The sequence below is a fragment of the Filicampus tigris genome, chromosome 1, assembly GCF_054856515.1.
Source record: "Filicampus tigris isolate MCC_2025a chromosome 1, RoL_Ftig_1.0, whole genome shotgun sequence".
Lineage (NCBI taxonomy): Eukaryota > Metazoa > Chordata > Actinopteri > Syngnathiformes > Syngnathidae > Filicampus > Filicampus tigris.
Window position 1 is genome coordinate 37,702,351 of NC_141217.1, and position 26,711 is coordinate 37,729,061.

General features: G+C 41.8%; 2 protein-coding genes and 2 long non-coding RNA genes across 8 annotated transcripts in view; 2 read left to right on the plus strand and 2 right to left on the minus strand.

Moving 5' to 3' along the window:
• Positions 1-3,257, minus strand: part of LOC147153959 (uncharacterized) — a 34,115-nt gene extending 30,858 nt beyond the window's left edge. Inside the window, exons 1-2 of the long non-coding RNA XR_015087852.1 lie at positions 3,215-3,257; positions 1,744-1,823 (exon numbers count right to left, since the gene is read on the minus strand). This is a non-coding gene — a long non-coding RNA (uncharacterized LOC147153959). The remainder of the gene's footprint in view (positions 1-1,743; positions 1,824-3,214) is intronic.
• Positions 1-14,622, plus strand: part of calcoco1a (calcium binding and coiled-coil domain 1a) — a 16,211-nt gene extending 1,589 nt beyond the window's left edge. Inside the window, exons 2-15 of one of the 2 annotated variants that reach the window (XM_086038315.1) lie at positions 1-126; positions 196-298; positions 3,867-4,069; positions 4,158-4,370; positions 4,826-4,974; positions 5,050-5,119; positions 5,203-5,358; positions 5,724-5,978; positions 6,065-6,190; positions 7,491-7,586; positions 8,376-8,463; positions 8,617-8,867; positions 9,043-9,134; positions 12,256-14,622. The exon at positions 1-126 is cut by the window's left edge and continues 26 nt beyond it. In XM_086038315.1, the coding sequence (XP_085894441.1) occupies positions 1-126; positions 196-298; positions 3,867-4,069; positions 4,158-4,370; positions 4,826-4,974; positions 5,050-5,119; positions 5,203-5,358; positions 5,724-5,978; positions 6,065-6,190; positions 7,491-7,586; positions 8,376-8,463; positions 8,617-8,867; positions 9,043-9,134; positions 12,256-12,283 (1,956 nt within the window). In that variant the 3' untranslated portion in view covers positions 12,284-14,622. The remainder of the gene's footprint in view (positions 127-195; positions 299-3,866; positions 4,070-4,157; positions 4,371-4,825; positions 4,975-5,049; positions 5,120-5,202; positions 5,359-5,723; positions 5,979-6,064; positions 6,191-7,490; positions 7,587-8,375; positions 8,464-8,616; positions 8,868-9,042; positions 9,135-12,255) is intronic. The other variant, XM_086038306.1, reaches the window with a different exon arrangement.
• Positions 14,623-19,014: 4,392 nt separating this feature from the next.
• The window catches only part of LOC147153961 (uncharacterized), a 46,359-nt gene continuing 38,662 nt past the window's right edge, over positions 19,015-26,711 (plus strand). For both annotated transcript variants that reach the window (XR_015087861.1, XR_015087867.1), the window contains exons 1-2: positions 19,015-19,178; positions 21,959-22,033. This is a non-coding gene — a long non-coding RNA (uncharacterized LOC147153961). The remainder of the gene's footprint in view (positions 19,179-21,958; positions 22,034-26,711) is intronic.
• rarga (retinoic acid receptor gamma a) overlaps positions 24,800-26,711 on the minus strand; it is a 48,746-nt gene continuing 46,834 nt past the window's right edge. For all 3 annotated transcript variants that reach the window (XM_086038335.1, XM_086038344.1, XM_086038351.1), the window contains one exon: positions 24,800-25,822. In XM_086038335.1, the coding sequence (XP_085894461.1) occupies positions 25,428-25,822 (395 nt within the window). In that variant the 3' untranslated portion in view covers positions 24,800-25,427. The remainder of the gene's footprint in view (positions 25,823-26,711) is intronic.

Genomic DNA, 26,711 nt, shown 5'->3' on the forward strand with positions numbered 1-26,711 from the left:
ACCGCAGCACCGGTGGAGTTCCGAAACGTGGGCTGCAGTTACTTCCCTCAGAGCAGAGTGGACTGTCACTACACACTCAGCTCATCGCACAACTGGGCCAGCAGTGACTGGGTTGGCCTCTTCAAGGTACTGGCCACACATTCACACCACACAACACAGTGTATGTTCCACTGCAACTGATCGCTTTGTCTCCAGGCGGGATGGTCGTCAGTGAAGGACTACCATACGTTTGTTTGGGCACTGGCCCCTGCCAAGTATCAAGAGCAAAGAGAGGTCAACTGCTGTGTTCAATTCCAGGGTACTTTTTTTCCTCTCCATCAAATTCCACAATTACAGGATTATGTATCTATGACCTGTGTTTACATGCAGCCAGTAAACCTTTTAAAACCTGACTGTTGGCAGTATTTGGGTTTTTAACTCATTCACTGCCAGACATTTTCAGACCCTCTTTTACCCTAACGTTTGAAAAAATGTGAAAAAAATATAAATAAATTCCTGGCATTGAATGGCTGGACTGTGAAAAGACAAGTAAATTCGTCAATAGCAGTGAATGAATTAAAAGCCATGTAAACACGTGCAATAACCGGAATATGCCCTTATTCGGGTTTTTAAAATTCAGAATATCATGGGTTACCGGAATATTGACTGCATGTAAATGTAGTCTATGAGCGGATGGTTGCATTTGAAAACTACTACTTACATTGAGGTGGTAATGCAGCTGCACAAGAAACAACTCTACTGCATGAGAACATATGTTTTACCTGACATCTCATTTGCTCAATAAGCACAATCTCATGAGAACATGCACCTTTATGGTTGTCTATTGCCCTTTCAAAAAAAACACACGTTTCTTTGCTGTTGCGTTTTTTCATTATCGAGACTTCCTCAACATACAGAAGAGGCTGAACTCAGCTGACCAACCTTCAGGGGAGTTTTATAATACTTTCGACTATAACAAAAGCAGAGCTTGTTTTGAATCCATTGAGACACTACAGAGAGTTGCTCTCAAACAATAGTCACTCCACACTTTGCACATACAAACACACATTGGCTGGCTGATTTGAAGTATTACGTTCGGCAATTAATCTTGAGAGGGAAATTAATGTTACTATGTTTGTGGCCTGATAAGTGCAGTCAAGCTATGGTCATTTCCGTCTTTCATCTTTCATTGTTACTAAAATCATACTTGTTTAAATGATAATTAGTAGAATGTGACACTTTAGATCTTGTGAGCAGGTCAAATTTGTATTATACTATTGAGTCTCTGTGGGGGGTTGAATGCCTTTCTTCAGGCAGGATGGTGAGTAATGACAGGGTGGCCAAGACAACGGCGTGGGGCGGCGGGCGCCAGTGTATCGGTGGCTGCTGATGAGCATGATTCAGTGTGAAGGGCACAGGTACAGCAGATGAGGAGCCACTGACCTCTGCAGGAGTGATTCATCACAAACCTCAGAATATTGTCATTGTTACTCTTCATTGAAAGAGAAGCAGAAGGGAAGAAATGCCAAGGAAATTATGTGTTGTTTCTCGTCAGTGATGCAGTCATTAAAAAAAAAAGAAAAAGTTGCCCCAAATGTGACCCATGTTGGCGCAGTGAATTACAATATAGCTCATAAACTTTGGTGCGTGATTTCCTTGTCAGCTTTCCCATCCGCCTCCCTTTGCTGCATGTGCGCTGTCGGAGGGAATCTGCGTAAATTATTCCCCATTAATGTGTTGTAGAATTATATTAGTTTAGCTTACTTTATGGTCTGGATGTAGTCGTCACTTCAGCGGGCGGGAGTCTGGGCACGTCAGGAAGGAAAGGCAAGAGAAATTCAATGCTATGAAAAAAGAAGGAAAGGCAACAAGAATAAGATACAGGAAAAGAAGGTGACCCTGAAATCAGCGTCGATAGTTATGTTAAAGGCTGTAGCTGCGTGACGGCTAGCTCTGCTAAATAGCTCCTGGCAAATTATATCTAGAATTAGTGATGTCACATTAAAGTTGATCGCAAATCTTTTTTGGGATGACTGTTTTTTAGCTGATTATTCTTGTTTCTTTGGTATTATGTAAACAAAACCAAATGCACAACAGTTATGCAATACTAGGTCAGATCACACAAAAAAAAGATTAAATTGACCATTTTATTCTAATTCACTTACTTGATACTCTGATTTAATTTTTGTTTGGTCCGTAATGTCAGAAAATGGGGAAAAATGTTGACCATTGTTTTCCAAAGTAAAATATTTCACAAATGTTGTATTTTGATTAAATGCAAAGGATTTCAAGTTAAACAATGACTTTAAAGTTTAGAGTGATGATTACTCAATTTTCAAAGTAGCTGGAATTTGTTTACTTATTTCTGGAATAGTTAACTTGACATATTTTATGAGCACTGAACATCAGAATATGATTACCTAATGTTGGGACTATCTAAAATGTTTATTGAAGCATAAAAACAACTTAGTGTCGCTTAATCGTCACCAAAATTCATATGAAGATGAATTCAATCTCTGAAAATGGAATAATTGCACCAATAGTTTGTATTTTATGGATTTAAAAGCGTTTTCCTCATTAAGCTTTGTCTGCATAGTCAGCGCCCGTGGAGATGAAAATGTCCTCAAAATCCAACATAGTGGGGTGCTCGTTGTAATCATTTCAGAGGTTGAAGTGGATACGGTGGTAACAATTGTTTACAGGCTTCTGACATAAAGTAATGTTAAGCTTTTTTTACAGTAAAGGTTTTAGTCTGTGCCCTAATGTTCACCGAACAAACATACAGTAGTTTAAATTGCCGTCACGTATGTTAACACTGTGGAATTTAGATGGAATTTTGTTTGTAGATGTGTGAATCGAACACGTTAGCTTGTTAAAAGCACATACTATCCGTTTAGTATATCGACAATTAATTATAATTTTATATTTTTATTTATTTTTGTTTGGAGTGAATTATATTAGAGTGGATTCCCCGCTGTGGGGTTGGACGTCACTTTGCTGCTTCAACAGCATCCACGCATTAGCTTTAGCGTTTTTTGCTAGCTGGGTACCGTTTCAGATGCTGCCATTTTACATAGTTATTCTTGACATTTCACCACGGTAACGCGCGCAAAGGAGAATGGTGATACTATGAACCAAATCAAAGGAAGGTGGTGACAATGTTTGATTAATTTATATCGGTTTCCAAGTCGGGGTGCAACAGAAGAAATAATCGAGGCCTACTTGTGCGGCTCACCTGCGTTGATGAGTCATCTGCTGCCCCCAGTGGTTCATACCGGTATTGGTGGCAAACTGCCTCTATAAATTTGTGGTGCTTTGTGTTAGTTTAAGTGCTACTTCATCATATACAACATGCTCCACTCTTACTTGATTTTTATTTTTAGGTAGCATATCATATATAACATTTAAGGTTTTGGGGGTTTTCCAAATGATCAGTAAATTATCATTACTCACTATAGTGAGCTGCATACACTGAATAAATCTAATTAAACAGCTGTATGATAAATTCTGCTGTCACGTAATCAAGTAATAACAATGCTCATTTTGATTTTTGACAAACTCTCCCTAGAATTGTTCCTCTCAGCTGCAGAACCACATTGTACCAATATTAATACAAATGTTCAATTAAGATGCCTCTGCATGATGCAGTACAGTTACCACCATTGCAAACCTAAAAAGTCTTTACAGTAGTTTACATTTAACATATATTTTTCATATTGTTAAATAAATATTAACGAGACTGTCATGCAAGATTGTGCATGATTAGTTGAAAATGTTTAATTCAGATTTTATAGTCAATACTGATAGATTCTGCAAGTAATCTGCTGATATGGTTATTTACTTTTAAACTAACATATATGGTTTTTTTTTCATCAACCCCCTTCTAGCATCTTACCTTCCCAATCCAAGTGCCCAAGAGTATGAATTTGTGTACATTGACGCTAAAGGAGAAGTTTGCTCCCGAAGCTCGAAATTCACATTTTGCGCCCCCAAACCCCTGGAGGATCTGGTGACCCTTGAGGATGAGCCACATGGCGAGGAAGAAGCCACAGATATTCTGCTGGTTGTACCTCGAGCTGAATTACTGAAGGTGGAGAAAGAAAATGACCGGTACAAAGCTGAGTAGTGACTAGAATATATGTTTTTGAGTGTCAACATGGTTTCCTGTCCCTAATCAGAGCCGACTGCAGGAATGTTTGCGAGAGCAGGCTGAGCTGCTGCAGATGCAAGAAGTCGCAAACCACCAAAAGGAGAAAGAGAGGGAAGACTTCAACAGAGAGAGGCTTACCTGGAGCAGACTTCACAGAGAGCTTGATTCCGACATCAGCAGGCTGCGTGAAGAACTGAAGAGGAGCCAGGAAAAGGTTGAGGAGGTGACGAGACGGCAGAAGGTATGTTCACAGACAAGATCGCTGGCACAAATTGTGCCTTTTGAAAAAAGGATAATTCTCAATTTTGATTGACTCAATCAATTAACTGAGTAGTATGTTATTTCATGTTTCTGGTTTGCTATGGTGTGGAATGGCACTGTATCCCAGCGACAGTTGTTTCTAATATTTTGTTTACCGAATTTAGATAGAAGACAAAATCAAAAGGAACAGCTTTTAGTCTGATTAGTGACAACTCTACACCACTGCAAACAACATTAACCCGAAGAACATTTCAATGAATAAGTCTCTGGAAAACTACAGGGTCGTTTTGAGTAGGATTGTCTTCTTCGTGCCCACATAAAACAACATCTTAGCATTTAACCTCGAAATAGCAGGCAAGCGAAATACCCATTTTTAAAGTAAAATGTGTTGAGATACAGAGACATATCCTGGTAATGTTGCCTTTGGTCACTTAGGAGGAAATGGCTTTGGGGGAATGTCTTGCACAAGAAAATAGTGCTTTATTGGAAGTGAGAGAGGCGAACAAATTGCAAATTGAACAACTGCAGGAGGACATCAAAACTCTGACACACAGAGCTCTGGAACGAGAGACACAGTTGGAAAGGTGAGTCACTATTCGTTCTTTTTTTTCTGGGGGAAAAAATGGATTCTTTACACAAGTCCTGTTGACCGTGTGCAGGATGAAGGAAAGAGCTAAAAGGGCAGCAGCCCAGTGGAAAGAAGAGGAGATTGACAAAAAGACACTGCAGGTGCTTTCTCATATGATGACTGCGTTTAGTGTGAGTCTTTTCTTGTTTTTCTCAATTTTGACACTGTTATGGTCTGCGCTTAGAGCAAACTGGAACAGACAGAGTGTGATCTTCGAAGTTTGTCCAAGGAGTTCCAGGACCTGAGGAACTCCCTGGCCCAGAGAGACACCAGTGCACTGCAACTCCACAACACCATCAGCACCCTCACCCAGAAACTCACCACAGCCCACAGGAAAGAGGTCTGTGGCAATCCGAATGAAAAATCCAAATACACCTCTCTAGCTATTACTCAAGTTGGACTGCTCCAGTGCATGAAACCGCGGTCCCGAAAGGCATGCATGGATCCGTTTGGTGTCTGTACAGAACACTCAACTCAAGACCCTTTGGATTGGACTAGATAAGACGTATGTATACATGACAACATTTTGTAGCACGTCTTTCCAAGACGCAGTGGATGGGAACTCCATATTACATTTTTAGTGTTGTTGTAGTTGCAAAAGTTTGATATTTAGACCAGATTCCACACATCTCATTGCTTACTTTTTATTCCTAGCCACAACTAGAATTTTGTCAATAACAGAGTAATTTTTGTCTTTGTTGTCAGGCGTTGAGCGAGTCAATGCTGAGGGAGACAAGGAGCCTGCAGGAGCGTCTGGAGGCGAGTGAGCGCGCCGTGGACGTCCTGAAAAACGACCTCAGCACAATGGCCGCCCAAAGAGATCGCGGGCAGGCCGAACTGCATCAGGCCCGCCTTCAGACTGCCCAGCTTACCCTGCAGCTTGCAGATTCCAGTCTGGCTCTAAGAGAAGGCAGAGCTCAGTGGGCTCAGGAAAAGCAAAGTCTGCAGCGCAACTCTGAGGTACAGTGGAGGCACTCGTTTAGAATTCATTTTTGTCTTCCTTTTGTATTGTGTGATGTTACGACGGGTGTGTGTTGCCCCGGCAGAAGGAGCACAAGCTTCTGGAGAACCTTACAGCCGAGATGCATACGACTGAGGAAAAGCTCCAGGAGGAGAGGACAGAGAGGGTGAAGCTTGAGGTTGAGCTTGGGAGAGAAAAAGATTGCAACAGGGTGAGAAAGACTACAAAGGGATTGTCAACTAACACTCTCATTAACAGTAAACACTGAGTCAGCACTCAATATTTGTCACCGGAAAAATATCTTCTTCTCGGTTCCACACAATTGTCTTATTTTATAGAGAAAACACCACAAACAATACCTTTGTGTGGAATTTGTTGCCAAGATAATATTTGTGGAGGTCACTTAAATTTTTCACGTGCAGATAAAAGGAGGATGCATTCTTCTGGATCCAAGAAAACAGACTCTAATCCAACACAAACACAAGATGAGCACAAACATGTAAACATCCATGCGTCCACGTAGCATCGCGGGTGAACTGGAGCCGATCTGAGCCAACTTTGGCCAAGAAGTGGGGTACACCCTGGACTGATTGCCAGCCAATGGCAGCCCTCTAGACGTGAAAAATCATTTTGAACGTTGGATCTGATCTGGATGAAATGTATTGATTTCTCATCCTGCATACCCATCAATTTTCTGAACTGCTTATCCTCACGGGGGTCGAGAGCATGCCATCCTAGCTGTCTCCGGGCAGAAGAATTGGCTGCCAGCCAATCGCAGTCATCCTGCATACACATTGCAAAATGTCTTTCACATAATATTCAAAAGAGACATTCCCAGCCCTTCAGTCCATCTCCATCAATGTGTATATTGTGACTAAAATGTGTTAAGAAGTCTTTGGACACATTTTCACAAAGATATTAAAGATCTATATTGAGTTATCAAAAAACCTGGAAGTTGCACACTAAGTGTCACAAATTTGTGCTTTTCCGGGTGTTGAGCCAAAAGCGCAAGGGAGCAGAGGAGGCAAGATGGGAGCAGGAGAAATCTTAAAAATGATATATTTATTTACAAAAAGGGGCCAACATCTTGCGTGGAAAGAAAAACTGGATTTAACAAAGTAAGAAAAAAAAAAAGGAAACAAAAACAAGGAATGGACTCATCATGACAGTAAACGCAAAATGACTGGGAAAGCGTGACATTCGAAAACAATGGGCCGACACAGACTGGAAAATGCTGATTGGTCGACAATAAGAACAGGTCTAATGATTACAGGTGGAGATGAAAACCTAACAAGAAGACAAGACATGAAAAATGGACAGAGGAAAAGACGACAACACATGAAAAACCAAACAAAATGTATCCAAAAAAAAGTCAACAAAAACACAGATGGTGGAAACAAAAGCTCTCATGTCCATGAAACCATTCGGAGGAGGAAATGAGTCAGTGTGCACATGCAAGCACCTCATGCAAGTTGTACGAACCTGCCCTATATTCTCGATGGTATTTGCTCGTTCAACTAAGTGAACTGCGCAGGGAGCTGCAGGAGCTGAAGGCCAGCCTGAGGGTTGCCCACGAGGAGAAGGAGCACCTGTGTTTGGAGAAAAAAGTAACATGGAGCCAGTTGTTGAATATCCTTAATGCACCATTTATGTTCTCTTTGTAATCAGCTGATAAGCTCCAGAGGCTACTTAATGGCTTGTATAGATTAACAAATAAATAGCGGTTGTTTTTCCCCTTCTTGAGACTAGTACTCCCATTAAACTGCTACTTCATTCAACTGCAGTCATTATCCGCTTTAAATTTAGTCCAGGTAACAATTGGTATCACTCTCAAGTCCCGGGTAGCGATATCATTGCCATTAATAAATGATCGATTATTGGATTGGGGCGATAGCATACACAAGCAGGCTGTTCTTGCAAATGTGCCCGTTGTTGGGCATCTTTGGTCCGTTGTTGTCTTTGTAGCTGTTATTGCGCAATATAAAACGTTTATGGCATAATATAAATCAGTGCTTTTCAGGGCAGTCAGTGCTGCTGTTAAAATGCCTGCAGAGTTTTGTCGTTACCTAAGCGCTATCGCTTTGGCCCGCCGCTTGGATGGTGTCGACGGCCAATGTTTTTCAAAATGCCCGTCCACTTTATGTAAACGCTCATCATGTGCCACAATGGCAGTTGTCGCCAGCATCAAATAAATCTCTCAAATGGAATAATGTTTGACGTCTCGTCGTAGCTGTAAAGCGCGTGTTTACATAACAGCAAAGGCAGCGTATTGTGTAGCGTACGTGTCCACTTTATGTGGCAGACATATGGGGGTTATGAGAGCACTAGCGACTGAAGCTGTGATTATGGAAGGCCCGTCCCGCTGTGTGCAATGATGGCTGTATTTCCCACCGCAGGACTTGATGGACTACATCTGTCAGTTGGAGCAAAAGATGGGAACAGCAGCCAGTGCCAAGTGGAACGCTCCCCCCGCCGCTTCCACAGGTGAATGAAGCCACATTAATCTGCCCAACACCGTGCAGATGGGAACAGTAAAAGTGTTCACTTTCATTCAACGGCAACACTAAATAGCCTTCGCAACGGCTTGTGAGCGATCCGACTCGGGCAACGCTCTGCGCTTGTGTTCCTGTCGTCTAGGCTGCGCTGACGACGCATTGTCGGACTTGTCGGAGGAGTGCGACCCGGAGGCCTTGCAGCATTTCGCTCCAACGCGACCTCTGGGAAACTACGGCCTGCGCGAGCAGGGACGGCCGAACGTGTCGCTCTTGAACACCCCTCCGCCCTCCCCGCGGGAGATGGAGAGGAGCGCCGTGGTGATCAGTCAGCCAGCTCCTCTCTGCTCGCCTCACGAGCCCGGAGCCGCCTCTCTGGCACTCAGCTCGGATTCGGTGAGACCTGAAAGCTGAACAGCTTAGTTATGTGTGATACTGAAAACGGCATATGCCGCTACACTTGCCAACACAGCCAGCGGATCGTTGGACCAAGGCATCAAAGCCAATGAGCAATCATGTGCGAGTTAGTTTGTTAATAGCTGTGTCTGCGTTTGTACTGCTGTGTGTGCAGGAAGAAGAACCTGATTCACTTAAATGTGGAAGAAGACACAGCTATGGAGAAGAAATGGCACTGCTTTTTGAACGCACAGACACAGCTATCAGGTGAAACACACACTCTCAAAGTATTAAGTCAAAAAGGTGTGGTAGCACAATGAATTCAAATGTCCAAAACTAACACGTTTGACACCAATTTCCGAAGTGAAAGCTCACTAAAGTACACCGCTTTGTTTCATTGGCTTGTATACTTTTGGGGGGTTTAGTACCTCCCCAAAAGTAGGGCGTAAGTAAAATAAAAGTAATAGCAATAAGATAAAATAACTTGCACATTTCCTGCAAGTGTTATTTGTTGTTTGTAGACGTAGTTGCTCAGCTAGATAATAGGCTGTATGATAATACAGCAAGTAAAGCATGTGGGCAGCAGAAACTTTAAATCTCGTTCTATTTTGCCTTCAAGCCAAGGCAGTAAATAACCCGCGCAGAGCAAGACAACAAGGGACTCACAGGAATGTTGTACAGAACAGAATATTTATTGTCATTGTAGAACAGTGCAAAACAGTTTGAGCAGCTCTTGCTTTAGGAGCATGATTCTAAAATGAGATATTTAATGGTCACAGAACTAGGCATGGGCCGATTACCGGTTTGACAGTTTACTCTGGTTTTAAAAAGTCGAAGGTTTCAATTACTGTGAAAAATGTCTTTCACCACTAATACGCTTTTCTTTTGTTTTTTGAGGGGATTTGAAAGCAGCTCTGATTGGCTGCTTGCAAAGATCACTTAACAAGTCGCAGCTTTGAGGTTAATGGCAAAAGGTCAGCCACTTTTTTTTCACCTCCTGGGCTGAGCAGAGAGTGGAGGGGTGAGCAGTTACAGGGAGAGGAAGGACGGAGGGATACGACAGAGCGCAATTGCACTAACCTTAGCATACTTACACGTATGCCGTTTTGCTGCGTCCATTAATGCATAGTCCTCAAAACAATACTAAAAAAACACCACACACTCTTGGTGCCAGCGGGTACGAACAACATGAGTAGCCTGCTGGTTTCTTCTAAAAATAGCTCACCAGTGATCGGACACTGTGACTTACTAAGAAGTCAAACAGAAGAAGAATGTAAATATTTATTTGTTTTAACGTAACATGGTACAAATTTCTTAATGTACCAAATGTTCGACATCATCGCTGTCTTGTGCAAAAAACACTTAAGTCCATGTTTTAATTTTTTTAAAATGTTGTTCGCGTTACAGATTTTAATTTTCCCATTAGCGTGAACATTTAAAATAAATAAATAAATTGGACGTAGGCCTACGTGTTTTTCACACCACAGCGACAACATTTTGTTTAAAAACAAAATGGATTTAGTTTAATGGGAAAAAAAAATATGTTTTTATGGACCCACATTAAAAAATATTATTCTAGAGCTGCAATTTTAATAGCGTGATATTTTTGCTCACGGTTATTATATTGTCAGAATATAATATCAGCCCATGCCTACACAGAACTGTATACAACAAAACAAATTAGATGCAGTTTCAAATAACAGTCAGTGTTGGCAAAAAAAACCTTTCAGGTTTCAATCAGAGAGTAAAGTAAGTGTCAGGAAAAGGCTTACTAGACCAGTGATGTACGGTGTATGGAAAATAAACACCATTGTATTTATAACTTAACTAAATAAATAATAAATACTAGCATTTTTAATGATGTTGTTACACATTATGCTAATTTAGTTTTTATGAATATTCCACGCATCAAGTAAAAATAACAACAAAACAAAATCCAATATATGAGATTTCAATACAGAATTCAGAAATAGTATGAAAAATTAGTCATGGGGATCAGAGTAGATATTTTTCTCGTCAGGACTTAAATTTTAGATTTGAAATGTGAGCGTGACTTTGGAAGATTTGATGTTAGTACACATTAGTTGTTGGAAAAGTTTTGTAATTATGAAACAGTCTAATTGTTGTACCACAAAAACCTGGCATTTGAAAAGGGATATGATGACATTTGATATCACTGGTGTCAGGCCAAAACCTTGTACTTCCAAAATAGTCACTTTTCAGGAGACTCCAAAAATGGCAAGTTTCAGCCATTTTTAGCATGGCGTGAAAGAGAACAAGCCATTTTCAACACGTTATATTGCTCAAATAATGTAGCTTTTTGAAAAAGATATGAAATTGACCAAAATGTGGCTTATGAGGTTTTGGCCCGACACCGTACAGCACTTTATGCGTCCCATAATGTTGCAGCAATGTCAGGGATTTCCATCACAACTTTGAGATTTTTGCATGTTATGATCACGCACTCACTCAGCAGCCTCGTCATTGTTGCACGGTTGAAGGTATTTGATGTCGCCAGTTCTGTGAGCAATTAGGTGTTACAGCTGAGAAAACATCCAGGATAGCTTCAAGGTCATTCTGCATTGGCCTCCCAGTGAAGGCCAAGGTCAGACAGGAATACCGCAAATGGAGCACAATTGAGGAAAGTGAAAGTGAAGGAATTTAGATTTGCATTATTGACGCCATATTAAAATGAACATTTCTTTTGAACAAGCCTACAAATTTGCCCCCTGTCACGGTCGCTGATTTAAACATGAGCAATGCATCACACTTTATGAGCCCGCCACTTGATTTGTGTGTACAACCTCACTCTGCAAAGTAATTAGTGAACCCAGCCAGCGGGAAGACGCAGCCGAGTAAAAAGTAACATATTTCTCCTTGAAATATGGTGAAGCAAAAGAATAAAGAATCCCAAAATGGTGGAATTAAGTGCCTCCACTAAATTGTACCTCACACATCTGGCCTCACGCACAAAAAAATGACTTCTCCAATGAATTCCGAGCTCACTAATGCACACAGACAAAACGCCAGCAATTATTTATGGTGACAGGGTGAGTATGGCCGGAAGATGAAAGTTTTGAATATGTGCTCATAAAAGAAGTTGAGGCCGGGGAGGGGGGAGACAGTGGCGGTGGTGGGGGGGGGGGGGGGGTCGCGGGAGGGCCGAGATGGGAGGACAAGGGGACAGATAAGTTGACAGCAGGCCGTAGCAATGATTTACCTGCGGGGGTGTAGCGCCGTCACGGGCCAATTTTCAGCATCATTAAAGCCCTCGCTCTCCCTCTCCGACACTCCCTCCGTCTAACCTTTTGCAACCACACTGTGCGTTTCCCTCACTTTTGCACACTCTGCTCTGTGTCCCCCAACTACCCCCGCCCCTTCCCACCAGTGATCTGGCCGACACGTCGCCATGGTAACCAGCCGAGTGGACATCCCGCACGTGAAGAGAAGCAGCTCCTTTTTGTTCTTCCGTTATTTTTCCACAGACTCAATGTTGATATGCAATTTTTCTCGTTTCTTCGTTCTCCTTTGTTATGCGTGTCTGTATTTGGGGGGGGCGGGGGGGGGGGGTGCAAGCCCCCATTTATGACAGGCATAAGACGCTGTCCCAGGTAGACGGAGCGGGCGTTTAGGCTCCGCTTCGCAGGTTGTAGCCGAATGCCTGCAGTTGAATCATTGCTACGTGGAGAGCTTTACGGCGGATGTTATGTCGTTTTTATGACATTTGTGATTAGGAGTCATGACAGGCACCGTAATTATGATGTTTTGTGCAGGGCCGGGCCCCGCTGAAAATCATGGCAAAGCTCCCTCGCAAGCATTAAATTCTCCCCATCGCAGCTTTGAATGCGATTCATGACAGCATAAAGCATTGATACAGCATCGCGCTCAAATTATTTTGCAGTAAGGCAGCGCCGTGACGTTATATGGCTCCTCCATTTACTCCCGGACGAAGATTTTAAAATGCACTTTCTTAGACAACATTAGCAGGTGATGAGCACGCAGTAAAAATTTAGAGTCGCCGAGGTGCTCAAAGATGTTTTTGCAATCAAACGCTCGTTGAGCAGATTGAAGTTGACAGAAACTTTGTATTAATAATCTTCTAACTTTGATGCTTTCATTTCCCCACCAGCTGAACTAGCATTCTCTCTCTCGCTGCTCACAGGGAGGCTTTAATGCCTTCGTCTGCTCTTCATTCACATCCGCACAGCTCTAAATTTGTGCATAAATAATAAAAGAGCAGTCTTATGAACAAAAATCTTTATAGATCGCGACATCATCACGTGCTGTCAGCATGCTCCCTGAGGCCTGTGGCAAGATATTGCCGCCTATCTTTTTTGTCAGCACTGGATGCATTTTCTAGATTTTCTATTTGTAGTCAAGTCCAGGTGTGCTGCAGTTGAGCTAAATTCGGCTGATTTCCAAAAAGTTGCCACACTTGGTGAATAAACCTGGGTGCTGATTTTGCGGCCTATTTTGACTAGACTACGATTTTTATAGTGATTTTATGAACTTCATGCATGGATTAGATGAAATAATTATTCAACTGATTGCTCGTCGGCAATTTGGTTGTATGTTTGGAATTGATTGTTGATGAATCACATCTAGATGCAATCCGCTACATGAGCAACGTTCCGTGACCAAAACAGGTTAGCCTGCGTATGCCGCAATGATAACCAGCATTAACAACGGGCTGATGGTTTGATGAACTTGCAAAGAAGTTGTCTTTATGAATGGTGTCTTTGGACAAAAGTTAACTACATGTCGTATGTCGTTTAGTTCTACAAATCATAATGATGTATGTCAACACAAACCCTAAACATGAAATATTGTTATCTTTGGGAGCTCTTGAAGTCATCTTGTGTAAAACAGAAGACATTGTTGACTTGAAAAGTTGCTACGGGCGCTTTGTCCAGGGGGCTTGCGCCATTCACCCGCGGCTGGAGGAAAAGCGTTCGCCTGTTTTGCTAGATGCAAAAGTTGGTTGCACATCCTCCAGATCGAAGCAAAATGGAGTGCACTACTTGGCTGCAGCCAGCAGGGGTGCTGTGCATTCAATCTCAACGACTTACAGGATGTCACTTGTGGGAAATTGAGCTGCACTCTTGCACTATTGCCAGATTTCAACTGATCAACTAATTGATCGTTACTTTCCCCACTATTGCCAGATTTCAACTGATCAATTAATTGATCGTTACTTTCCCCATAGTCAATCAAGGAAATATAGCCAAACGCCCGTCCCTAATAAGTGCGTTTTTATCTTGATGTGACTCCTTATATTTTGTGTGTTGTGTTTACGTATGTCGACACGTTTTTCTTTGACTTTTGTCAAGATTTTCTTCCAAGATATTTGGAAGCATTTGTTTTATTGTAAGGGGAGAAGAGCAGTTTATTGAACTGCAGCCAGAAGGGAAATGGATTCATAATGTGCAAAAGAAATGGATTTTAATGTTTAATCATCTTGGGTGGGATTATTGAAGTGAGCAGGTTTAGTAGGCCAATCGCTCACTGTCGCTGTGTTATTCTACTCTTCATCCTTCAAATGGTTTCAGAAGCACACCACATGTATTGTTGTGCGTGTTTGGAATGCAACTTTGAAAGTTGCACTACAGGAGGTGGTCACATGGCAATAAAGCACCAATGGTTACGTTTTGTTTTAGAATTGTGTTCATCCCTGCCATGTATTTTCTTTCTATCAGCCATGTAACAGGTTTTGGGCTGGGATTCCTGTATAATAAAATGGTTTATGTATCCGTTATTGGGCGTAATGTGTCTTATTCTGGCCAAAGATCATGGCAATATTTGGATCCTGGCGTGACATTTCACCGGCAATTAACTGTGCCATTTCTTTCCTCACCGCTGCCACATTCCCTTCTGGCTCATTGTCTGCTTCAAACACACTTCTCATTCAAGGTGTGTGTGTATGGGGAGGCGGGTTCTCCCTTGACCCCCCCCCCACCCCCCGGCTCCACCACCTTCCCCCCTCAGGGCCGACCTCCTCCTCATCGTCATCTTCGTCCTCACGCCTCGCTGCTCCACTTGACGGTCGCCTCCTCTTTTTTTTTTTTCCCTTTTTGAATTTCTTCTCAAGCACACTCCCTTCGTCTTGAGTGTGGGGTGACGATAGCTAATTATAAAATCAATGATGCCGGGCTGCCTAGTTTACAGCCCCCTCTAAAACCTTAACTGGGAAATCACTGTGGGATTGATGACTCCCTCACTCTTTATCTCTTTTAATTAGAAATGTAAAAGATATGAAAGAGCCAGAGGCCAGAACACATCTCCGAGTTTTTTATGATCCCGCCTCCTCCTGCCCAAATCACCTCTTCCCTCTACCTGGGCCTTGTTTATTTCCTCTGCCTTCATTTTCCTCCCTGCTGGCACACCCTCCATCCTCACTCTCCTCGCCAGCCGCTTCTCCATCACTTGTTCCATTACCCTTTCTTTAAGATGGCCCGCGCTCACACACACAGCCACACACACTCACACACACGCACACACACACACACACACACACACGGGGGAAGGCGTTAAATTTATGGTCTTTGCACTTGAGAACGTTCCTCACCTTCCCCTCACCTCTCCGCTCTTTTCCCTTGACTGAGCCGCAACCCTCGGCGCGTTGGCCGCATGTGTAACAAATGAGGAGCACGTCCTTTCTGTCTGCCTCTGACCCAAGCAGGAGCTGTAAAATGATGTCGCGTCACACGTAACGACCCCTGCTGCCACCTGAGTGCCGCCGACATATTGTATGACTCGCACGTCTCTGTCTTGTATACGGCGTCGGGTCGCTCCACCTCCTCATCCTCCTCATATCGCATCAAGCTGCGCTCACACCTCCGGCCCAAAACTTCATCAGGGTCAAAGGTCATGACATTCCTCTTGCAATATTGGCTGAAATCAGCTTCATTGGCCAACAACTTAATTGTGACGTTGGTGGTATTTGCTTTTGTTCTACTAAAGGCATCGTATAAACAACTCAAAATTTGGAAGCCCAAATCTTTTTGTCCCAACCCGATACTTGGGTTGCGATCTGATACGTATTGCGATACTTAAATATTATAAAAATGTATATTATATATTATACATTAAAAAAACTGAGGCATGTGTTTCCAAAGTTTTAGCTTAAGTGCTATTTGACTGTTATTCAAGTGTCACGATTGAAAAGTGCATAAACTGTCCCAGTAACTGTTCCTAAAAAGAAATTACTGTACAAGGAACATGTATAAATAATCCTATCATTATGGCTAGTGAATTTAACTCTTACTTTTTGCAATCGGTAATGGGCTTAACTAACTTTTGAACTACTGCAAAACTCAAATGATACAACTCAAAACGAATCTATTAATTATTTTCATATTAAGGAGATCCAGGAAAGAAGAACATTGCAAATATTTCCAATTCCAAAACATCCATCCATTATCTGTACCGCTTCTCCTCACAAGGGTCGCGGGGCGTGCTGGAGCCTATCCCAGCTGTCTTTGGGCAGTAGGCGGGGGACACCCTGAACTGGTTGCCAGCCAATTGCAGGGCACACAGAGACAAACATCCGCACTCACAATCACACCTAGGGGCAATTTAGAGTATCCAATCAACTTACCATGCATGTTTTTGGAATGTGGGAGGAAACCGGAGTGCCCGGAGAAAACCCACACAGGCACGGGGAGAACATGCAAACTCCACACAGGGAGGCCGGAGCCGGGATCGAACCTACGACCTCTGAACTGTGAGGCGGACGTGCTAACCAGTCGACACCGTGCCGCCCCAATTCCAAAACAAATGATATAAAGTATACAATATGAGCAGTTCCTTTCTGAAGCGCCACAGTACAACACTGGCTAAACCACTTACACATTTAGTTAACCTTTTGATAAGAACTTGCATATTTCCTTTGGGCTGGAAAAGGGCAGTATTTATACCAGTATTTTACCAGTAAAGTTAGTGAGAAAGTGGTTGCATCTCAATAAGAAGCCCAGGCGCTCCTCCACCTTCGGCTGTTTGGATTTAGGTCAGGCTACTCCACTGAAATAGCAAATTGCTGTTTTGTGATCAGTAATACAAGCAATACAATTGCTTTGATAGCAGCTGCGGTACAATCCATTGCATCTCCAAAACCAACATTTTTCTGGAAAACCAGACCAAAGTTTGGTTAAAATATGGAGCACGGGACAGCACGGTGCACAAGTTGTTAGCACGTCCACCTCACAGTTGCGAGGTGCCGGATTTGAATCTCGGCTAGTTGTTTGCATGTTCTCCCAGTGCTTGCGAGGGCTCTGATATTCCGGCTTCCTTTTTTCACTCGCCTTTCCCCCGTTGTCTGCTGGGACAGGCTCCAGCCAGCTGACCCGCGAAACTAATGAGAACAAGTGGCCCAGAAAAAGGATGGGACAACATGAGAGCCATTGATACAACAGGACAGACGGCGACGCAGCCTCCGCATCGGGGTACAGCTCATGACACCTCGGAATTAAGCTTTTGGGCACAAAGCATTCGCCCCAATTCTTATGTCCAAATCGTCTCTGAGCTCATGGATGACCGACATAGCACCATTCCAATGCGCTTTGTCCTTCACAATCAAATTAACATCCTTTTTTTTCCCCACTTCCACTTCACATAATCAAGTATGGCTGAGCTGTGTGTGTGTGTGTATGTATGCCTCTTTTAAAGCACCCCCCCACACACACCCCTTGGTTACCTTGGCAACCCCCTTCCGGAGGCTTGGTATATGAGGCCATTTGATTGTTCCTTGTAAAATAGTGTATAATGTATGGGCCTTATTTTAATTTGAGTCTGGCATTATTGATCTGACTTTAATGATAGTTAATTAAAGAAATCATATAATTGATAGAATCTCATCTGTGTTTATCACCCTGCTCTATCTATTAATAAAATCAAGGTGAGGCGTTTGTATCTGAATGGCACACTGGGGCGGGGGGAGGGGGGAGGGATAAAAAATAAAAATAAAAAAGATGTTTACTACAAGTATAGCTGCTCCGCTCCTTGGAGAATTTATGAGAATATCAAAATAAGCGGATCTGATCAGTTGAGGTATGCGTTGTAAACATTGTGCTAAACGCATAAATCGTGATTATTGACGTGACATTTACACAGGCCATCACAAAGGCTTCGTTTATTCATTTGCTTGTTTCTGATGTGCTTTGGACAAACATTTAAAAGGTGCTATTGTGACAAATGCGATACTGTTTAACTTTAAGGCCCTGATGTCCTATAATTTGTCGCAGATTGGGTGTCAGATCTCGGAGGACTCTGCTATCTTATCTCATAAAAACAAACAAGACGCTGTCTTGGACAAGATTGAGTATCACTTGGGCATCTCAGGCCTCCAAAATCAATAAAATTTGGGACATTACCCGGCCAAGGGTTGACTATTCAGATTTACAATTGACTTCCTGGACTATATATCTCATCCACACACATATCGCCCCTTTTATTTGCACGTTTGACCTTTTGCACAAGTGTTGCCTGTGATGCGCACCTATTCCAGGAGCTTCTCAATTGCATGTTGCGCTTAAATTCAAGTCATAAATCACCCAAGACAAGTTTAGCTCACAGCTAGCAGAGCACTCCATCTTTGAGACAAAACTATGAGTAAAGCTACGATGAAGCCCTATTAATGCTAGCAGCTGCCTTCCTTCCAAGTGCACGGTGAACAAGCATAAAGAGCAGACCTTTATCTGATGTCCTTGTTCACCAGGCGCGTGTGATTTATGAGCCACTGCACCCACTTCTCACATGACCTTAGCACCCATGCAGCTCTTTTTTTTCTCCCTTGGTCACGCGCAGCCACAGGGCCGAGTGACGGTGCACGACTTCCCTCTAGTGGCCAAACTTGCTCACGTCTGCTCGAATTCACTCGAGTGACCGGATGACCAGATTCGCAAAATCATCTGCCTTTTTTAAAAATGTGATGAACTTGTGAAAAACCTATAAGTACTCATCCAACCCATCTACTTAAAAGTACAGACTTTGACATTTATTGGAGTGTTTTTTTTTTGTTACTGTTAATCATATCTAAATCCCGTTTTCATAACTTGACACAAAGAAGAAATAAACTTTTCCGAGCTTGTCACAATGACGTCACATGTACTTCCGGCGCCATCTCCAATGGCATCACTAGTGGAAGAAATATTTGAGCAGAGCAGAGCCATTGCGAACAATTTGGTACAGTGCTTGAATGATGATTTTGGCCTTCTTCTCCATATCCGAAGTTTGAATTTATGTTAGTCGTCGAAGTGTCAGTCGAAAAGAAGATGTTTCGGCCAGTGGTGTGAATTGAACGCTACATTTGAATAAGTAAGTTGATTCAAAAATAGACGTGGTGGAAAGTCAGACATAGTTAACATTGTCATGAAGGAACTGGCTAGTTGAGTGACTTTTCTGTTGCTCAAATTAATGGCACAGACGTGCTCTTTTGTTTCGATGTCTTAATCATGGATTGTGCCCTGTGGAGCTACAGTAGCAGGATACCCTTAACCCGTTTAGGTTAAGTATTGAAAGACAACTCAACATTTTACACGTACCTGGAAGAAAATGGCTTCCACAGACCTGATAGAGGAGGTTTGGTGTCTGACGGTCCCTTTAGAAGTGGCTACTATACTATCAGGGACTTGACCAAAAATAAAAAATGCAGCAATATCAATGTCACCTTAAAAAGCTGGAATAAAGGAACAAAACGGTGTGTATTTTTGTTTTGTCAATATGTTAAGAATTGTGGAAGTTATGACATTTTTAAGGCTTCAACATACGTACACATACATATATACACAGTATATATATATATATATATATATATATATATATATATATATATATATATATATATATAAACCTTAATTACAGTAAAGTCTCAAAGGGCTTCACATACACACAGTAGACAAATACTAACGACATCCCCTTATCAAGTTGCCGCAAAATGCGCTAGCCCTTTTTCTGTGACTGAGTGTCTGTGCGAAGCAGTTTGTGACTGCTTAGGGCCTAGTAAGAACAAAGAAGCATTTTGAGTCGAGATAAGCATAGGGAACGACAAAGTGTGCCATCTCTGCCTGTTGTTTGTTTGGCGGAGATTCCCACACCATGGCTGGCAACGGGCGGCTGGCTTATCCCGGTCGACGGCTCTCCTACGTATCCCCCATTCAAGGTTAGGTGACACAAATTTTGGCAGCGTATCATGTTCTTTGGAAACATAAATTGGATGTAATTCCGTCCGCATGTCCCCTAAAGTAGGGATAGACCAATTATCGGCCGGCCGATTATCGGCTCCGATATTCAGTGTTTTGACGAATATCGGCATCGGCCTTTTTTAGAAATGTGATGGCCGATAATAAATCAATTTAAAATTTTGTTAACTTCAAGGAACTATTCATTTAAATTTTCAGTTAACTTTATAAGAGATTCTATTGACCCTGGGAACACTCTGCATATTCATTTTTGTTTGAAATCAAAACAAAGATACATGAAATTTGAACATTTCTGTCATTTTGAAATTTTGCAGGACTTTAGAAAACTATATTTCAAAATCAACATTATGCAAATCTGAAAAATTGTTCAATAAACATGTGCTTGAAGATGTTTCAACAAAGTTAAGAATTTTTTTTTTTTTAAAGATTTTGACGCCAATATTTTCCTCTTTGAAAATGAAAATCGGCTCCTAATATCCGTTATTAGCCTCCTTGACTACTAATAACCGGTATCGACCCTGAAAAACACATTGGGCTCTCTCTACCCTAAAGCCCTCAAAATAGTTCAGGATAAGTCAATCGAAATATTCCAGCTGGCTATCAACGGGTTTTGAGCAGTCAAAGATGAGTTATCCTGCTGTGCGTGCGATAAACATTGAAATACTGCATGAAAATTATCTACCGTATATCTATACCGTGGCTATAAACCGCACCTTTATATGAGCCGCACCCACTCTATTTTTTTAAAAAATAATGAAAAAATATATATACAAGCCGCTCCTATCTATGTAGAAAAATGAGATTTACTGCATTTATAGAACAATTTTGAACTGTAAATGTACATGTGTGTACCTGAACAGATTCTTTCTTAACAGTGCCTTTTAACACGGCAGCAACTTTGCTAATTAAAATGGAACAACGCTGCCACTCAAGCCTGTCAGTTAACATCCACCATTTATTGCTGTACTTCTGCATACCACCTAATACATAACCTAGTGCAGTGTTTTTCAAACTTTTTTGAGTCAAGGCACATTTATTTCATTGAAAAAATCCCGCGTAACACCACGAGCTGAAATTGTGAAAAAAAAGGATTATTGTTTATATAAGCATTTTTTAACATTGAAAAATGACATTATGTTATAACGTCTTCAATAGGAATTAAATAAACAAAGAAAAAAGTATTTTTTTAATGTTTCTGATTGATACTGATTGATAAACATGCGTCACTAATTCGCTTGTCTCTAAACAAAGACAATTAGCTACCTGCTGGTGCTGCTACCTACTGGTATGGAAGAGTACTACAACATAGTAACTACAGGATTACGCTGCCAGGCATATATATATATATATATATATATAGGGCGGCACGGTGGTACTCCGGTTTCCTCCCACATTCCAAAAACATGCATGGTAGGTTGATTGGACTCTCTAAATTGCCCCTAGGTGTGATTGTGAGTGCGGGTGTTTGTCTCTGTGTGACCTGCGATTGGCTGGCAATCAATTCAGGGTGTCTTCTGCCTACTGCCCGAAGACAGCTGGGATAGGCTCCAGCACGCCCCGCGACCCTTGTGAGGATAAGCGGTAGCCGCACCTTTATATAAGCCGCATAGTTGAAAACCCAAGAAAAAAGTAGCATCTTAAAGTCCGGAAAATAGGGTAATTGAAAACGAGTCGACAGAGGAGATTCCACTGCACATCATATAAACTAAAAATAGACTTGCGCAACATGATCACACCAAAATGGCGGTGGAGTCATTCGCCACATAGCTAACTTTACCACCAAGCAGTCTTGATATCTTCTCTGTGAAAGTATTTACATCTTCTGCTCCATTCATCCACTTCACACACTGCTCACGATGGATTTATTGTGATTTTCTTTTTTTTTTCTTTTTAAAGGAAATCGAAAAATATCAAAACCTTTTGGGGTCCATCTGGCGCTGCAACAGCTTTTTGTCAGCGTTTTCTGTTAAGGTAAGCAGTAGTCAAGTTTGCTGGTGCCTATTGTTTACAAACATTATAAAAACATGTCATGTATGTTTTTGCTATCAAAGCGTCTTGCCATACCTTTGCTAATATTGTGAATTGACAGACAAAAAAAATGACATGCCTTACTTGTATGGTATGTTTTTTCAGATTAGAAAGACACTTTTTGAATGCCAGAAGCTTGTGTTTTTTTGGGCTGGCACAAGGCACAAAGCTTTCACCACAAATAATCACACAATTTTCTTAAATGTGGCCATTGATGGGGATTATCTTGCTTCTCTGAATCTGTTTGCTTGACTTTGTAATTATCTGTGGGTCACATTGCATGTCGAGCTTGTATTGTCAACCTTTTAAAATCACGAAATCTCAATCGGTAGGTCAAGGTTTAGATGTTTACCTTTCTATTGACATATTTTTTTCGATTGGCATAACTAAGTCAATTATGTTTGATTGTTTTTTTAATGAAAAAAAAGGTATGCGTGAATCTCACAAAAGTAGTTTATTGTGCCTCTTACTGTTTATATGGCTTTTCTTTGTATAACAAGAGTTGACATAAACAATGGGTACACAACACATTGGCCATGTTGAAAAAGTAGAACGATGAAAACAGCATCGTCTCGAAAGCTCTGCCTGTATCAACATTATGTTGCCGTGGTAACAGCCCAGCAGAGAGTCATCACACAAAAAGACACTTGAGTGTGTGACAGCACCGTAACAGCGGACATCCTATGGCTGCAAACACGCTCACGCACAGCTGGCCCAAAGTCATTCATGACGCCGCTACATTGGGAGTGAAACTGAAAGCGAAGCTTTATTTGGTCAATGGTGAAGACAAGTTGTTGTTGTTGTTTTTTACATTTTGGAAATACTCATAACCCTGACCTCAACAGATACATGTGACAAAAGAATCTTTGACACCATTCTAAAGGATCCCGGTAACTGCTAGCATAATCGACAACTATTTTAAACAACTGTAAATTTAAAACGGTGATTCTGAAACAGAGCCTTCACCCGTGGTACGCAAAAGAATATTTGCCCAAGTACAGTTTAGGTGTCTTTAACTTTTAAGATCAATACAATTTTAATTTACTTGTATGCGCAAGGCATTTAACTTAATTGAATCACAATTAAAGAACTTTTTTTTATCATATTTGAGCGCAGTGTTATTCATACAGTGTTATTCATACTGTCAATAATGTTATAGTGGCTGATGGTAATTGAAGAGCTACTGTAAGTATTTTTTAATAATAATGACTAATCCAGAACGTTTGGCATGCATGGAAAAAGAAAGTATGTGAATGTTTAAATATCTATGAAAACTAATTTCACCACTTTCTTGCGTCACTTCCAGCGAAATATATGCATTCAACAAATAAAGCACATAAGCTCAAAATGTGGCTTAGATATGAATGATTTTGGGCTTAACTGTACACACGCACACATGCACGCACACGCACAACTGAAAATGAGGAGACCCGCCCACATTCACGTTATGGGCCCTCTTGTCTCGTCGCTACAGTTCATATTGCTTGAAAGAGAAGAAGAAAATTAAAATTCTGTAGATCAGCTGCTTATCCCACCACTGGTTGCCAAATGAGACATTTTGGCAACATAGAAATATAGAAACGATACATAAGAACACATAGTCCTACACATTTAAAGAGAGAAGTGAGGATATACACAAAAACTGATAATATAACGATGGCTTTTTGGGATGAGAAGGCAGCGTGTTGCACGGATGCCGGCCTGAGCGCAGGTCGGCCAAGGACGATGCCGCAAGTCACGCGGGCATCCACGCTACCTGCTCAGACTTCCATGTCACCTTCTATGTACACGCAAAGGGGTCGAGCTAATCAAAACGGGGTCAAGAATACGCACATAAATATTGCCTGTTCCTAGTGCCTGCAAGCAGCTAGTGTTTGGTCCTCACCGAAAAGCCCTGAGTCTTATTTCAAAATATCTTCCGTAAGAATTTTCCTGCGTTCCACTTGCATATGTGTGTTCGATTGCTGCGCTGACGTTGGTTTGTTTGTTTGTTCCCATGTCTGTGTGTCTATCATTGGAAATAGCTCTGAGGATGATTTTATTGCCGATTGAACATGCCAATACGTTTGTCTTGTACAAAAGTGCTACATGTACGTTCAGATGTAAATCTGCAACAGCTGAAAGAGGAGCGTGTGTACCAATTATGGCCGGAGGACCTCACAGTACTCAAACTCCCCCCACCCCTCAAAAAAAAAAAAATTGGAACGGTTCCTAACTTTGGCACAACATTGAATTCAAAAGTGGTGGCCTGAAAGAGTCCAGCAAAAGAAGTCACTGCCAATTTGTCAAACAACACAGTCATGATTATTCACTGCAATGTGACAACAGTCCTTGCGGTTTGATTATCACGGTCGGCCGCAGTGAGTCCCTCTCCCCATCACTTGAAAAAAAAAAAAAAAAAAAAAGTTGAAGTGTTACGGAAGACCCAGCCTGCATTTTGCTTTCCCTCTGATTAGCCTCTCAGGAAAGCTCTTCAAAATTAACAAGGAGTCATATATATATATATATATATATATATATATATATATATATATATATACAACCAAAATAACAGTCAAAACTAATAGTAAATATATATATATACTGTGTGTGTATATATATATATATATATATATATTTATACAACCAAAATAACAGACAAAACTATAATAGTGTATATATATATATATATATATATATATATATATATATATATATATATATATATATATATATATATATATATACACATATACGTATGGACTTTCATAAATTGAGAAAGCAATAACCACAACAAAACCAAAGGTTAACATAATGTGATTTGGTTTTGCCTTGTACTCATGTTTGTTTGGAGAAATGTGCTTTGTCCTCTCAAGATTGGAACAACAATAGTGGAGATCAGATGGACATGAGAGCTTTGCTTCTTTTTGTCATGTAACATCCCCCTTGGCCTTGACAGGAGTTTGCGCATGTCCGCGCGCGCGTGTGTTTTTTATTTATTTATTTATTTTATTTTTTTAACTGCCATCTCTCCATTCCTTGATGTGTCTGGAGTTCATTTGTCATGGAGCATGTTGGCCGCAGTTTAATGCTTCTGAACTCATAAGGCTCCACTGTGGAGGACATCAGGATGCTGGGGGGGGTGGGGAAGGTGTGTGTGTGTGTGTGTGTGTGTGTGTGTGTGTGTGTGTGTGTGTGTGGTGGTGGTGGGGGGCAGGGTCGATTGGGGCAGGAGGTTGAGAAGGCCAGCTTTTTATTGAGGTGGAAGATGGAGTGAGGTGATCTGTGAGTGTTTGCGTGTGTGTGTGTGTGTCTGTGTGCATGTCATCAATCAGTGCATGTGTATGAAATGGGCTGTTCACTGCGCCCTCCCTACAAGGCCTTTCCAGTTGCCATCTATATCGATGGCATCCAGAGCCCCCCACTGCTCGCCATCGCTGTCCGAGCCCCTGTCTCTCTCTTCTCTCTCTTCATCGCCCACGTCGTCATCGTCGTCGTCCTCCTCCTCCTCCGGCGACGGCTCGCTGCCGTTCTCTGCGGCCCAGCTGTCGTCCTCGTCCTCGGCCTCCTGCTTCAACACCAGGGTGGGGGGCAGAGGTGGCTGCGGGGGCGGGGGTGGTGGCGGCGCCGGCGGCGGGCTGTCGTTGCGCTCCGTTTGGTCCTCGAAAGCCTCCGGGTTCTCCAGCATCTCCCTGATCAGAGGAGGCATCGGGCCTGGGATTTCCATCTTTAGAGTGATGGCTCTCTCCGCACCTAAAAAATAGGATGGTGTTATGTCATCGCATGCCATGATTTAACAAGGCGGAACTTTATTATGTGGTATCGTTCAGTTCATCTTCAAAACGATAAACCCTGATCTGGCTTCTATTTCCCGGGGATGTATAACAATTAGTTTTTATGAATAAGCAATCTATCCGTCTATCTGTAATCTGATTTTTATTGGGGTGGCACGGTAGTGGCGAGTGGTTCGCACGTCTGCCTCACAGTTAACGGGTCCTGGGTTCAGGGCCACAGCCAGAAGTGTTTCAGCCAGGGCGACGACCCCTCAGTGAGGGGTGGCCGCGCATGTGTCATTCATTATTAGAGCATCCACAATCAGGGTTTCATGAAATAAAATCCACACCAATCCAGAACAATGCCCATCGCAGTCGTAATCAAGCAGCACAAAGAGAAGTCAAAAGCAACGTCTGGCTATCTTAATTGACTCCATAATGCCATTTTGTTTGCTGTTATTTCATAGTGTGCTTCTCATCTTATGCGGTGATTTGCTAGCTAACAGCCAATAGGAGTGACCAATTGTCACCAGCGCCGTTTTGCATACTGCGATCAGTTCTTTCAAATCATATTGAAAAAGCACACTGACACAAAAATGTCTTAATTCTTCACAATTCTACACATTGATTTTCACTTGGGTTTGTTCATGTTCAAGTTTAGTATACGTGTGCATTTTATTTCATGAAACCATGACTGTGGCTGGTATGATAAACAATGACTTCTTGGTTGGCCATGTCACTTGCTTGCTATGGAGCCAAATTGATGGTTTTCATGGATGTTGACTGTAAGGATTGCATGTTCGCTACTTGAGACAGATTCTTTCAGAGTTGCTTGGTTGAGATCAATTGTATATTTGGTCTTTAAATAT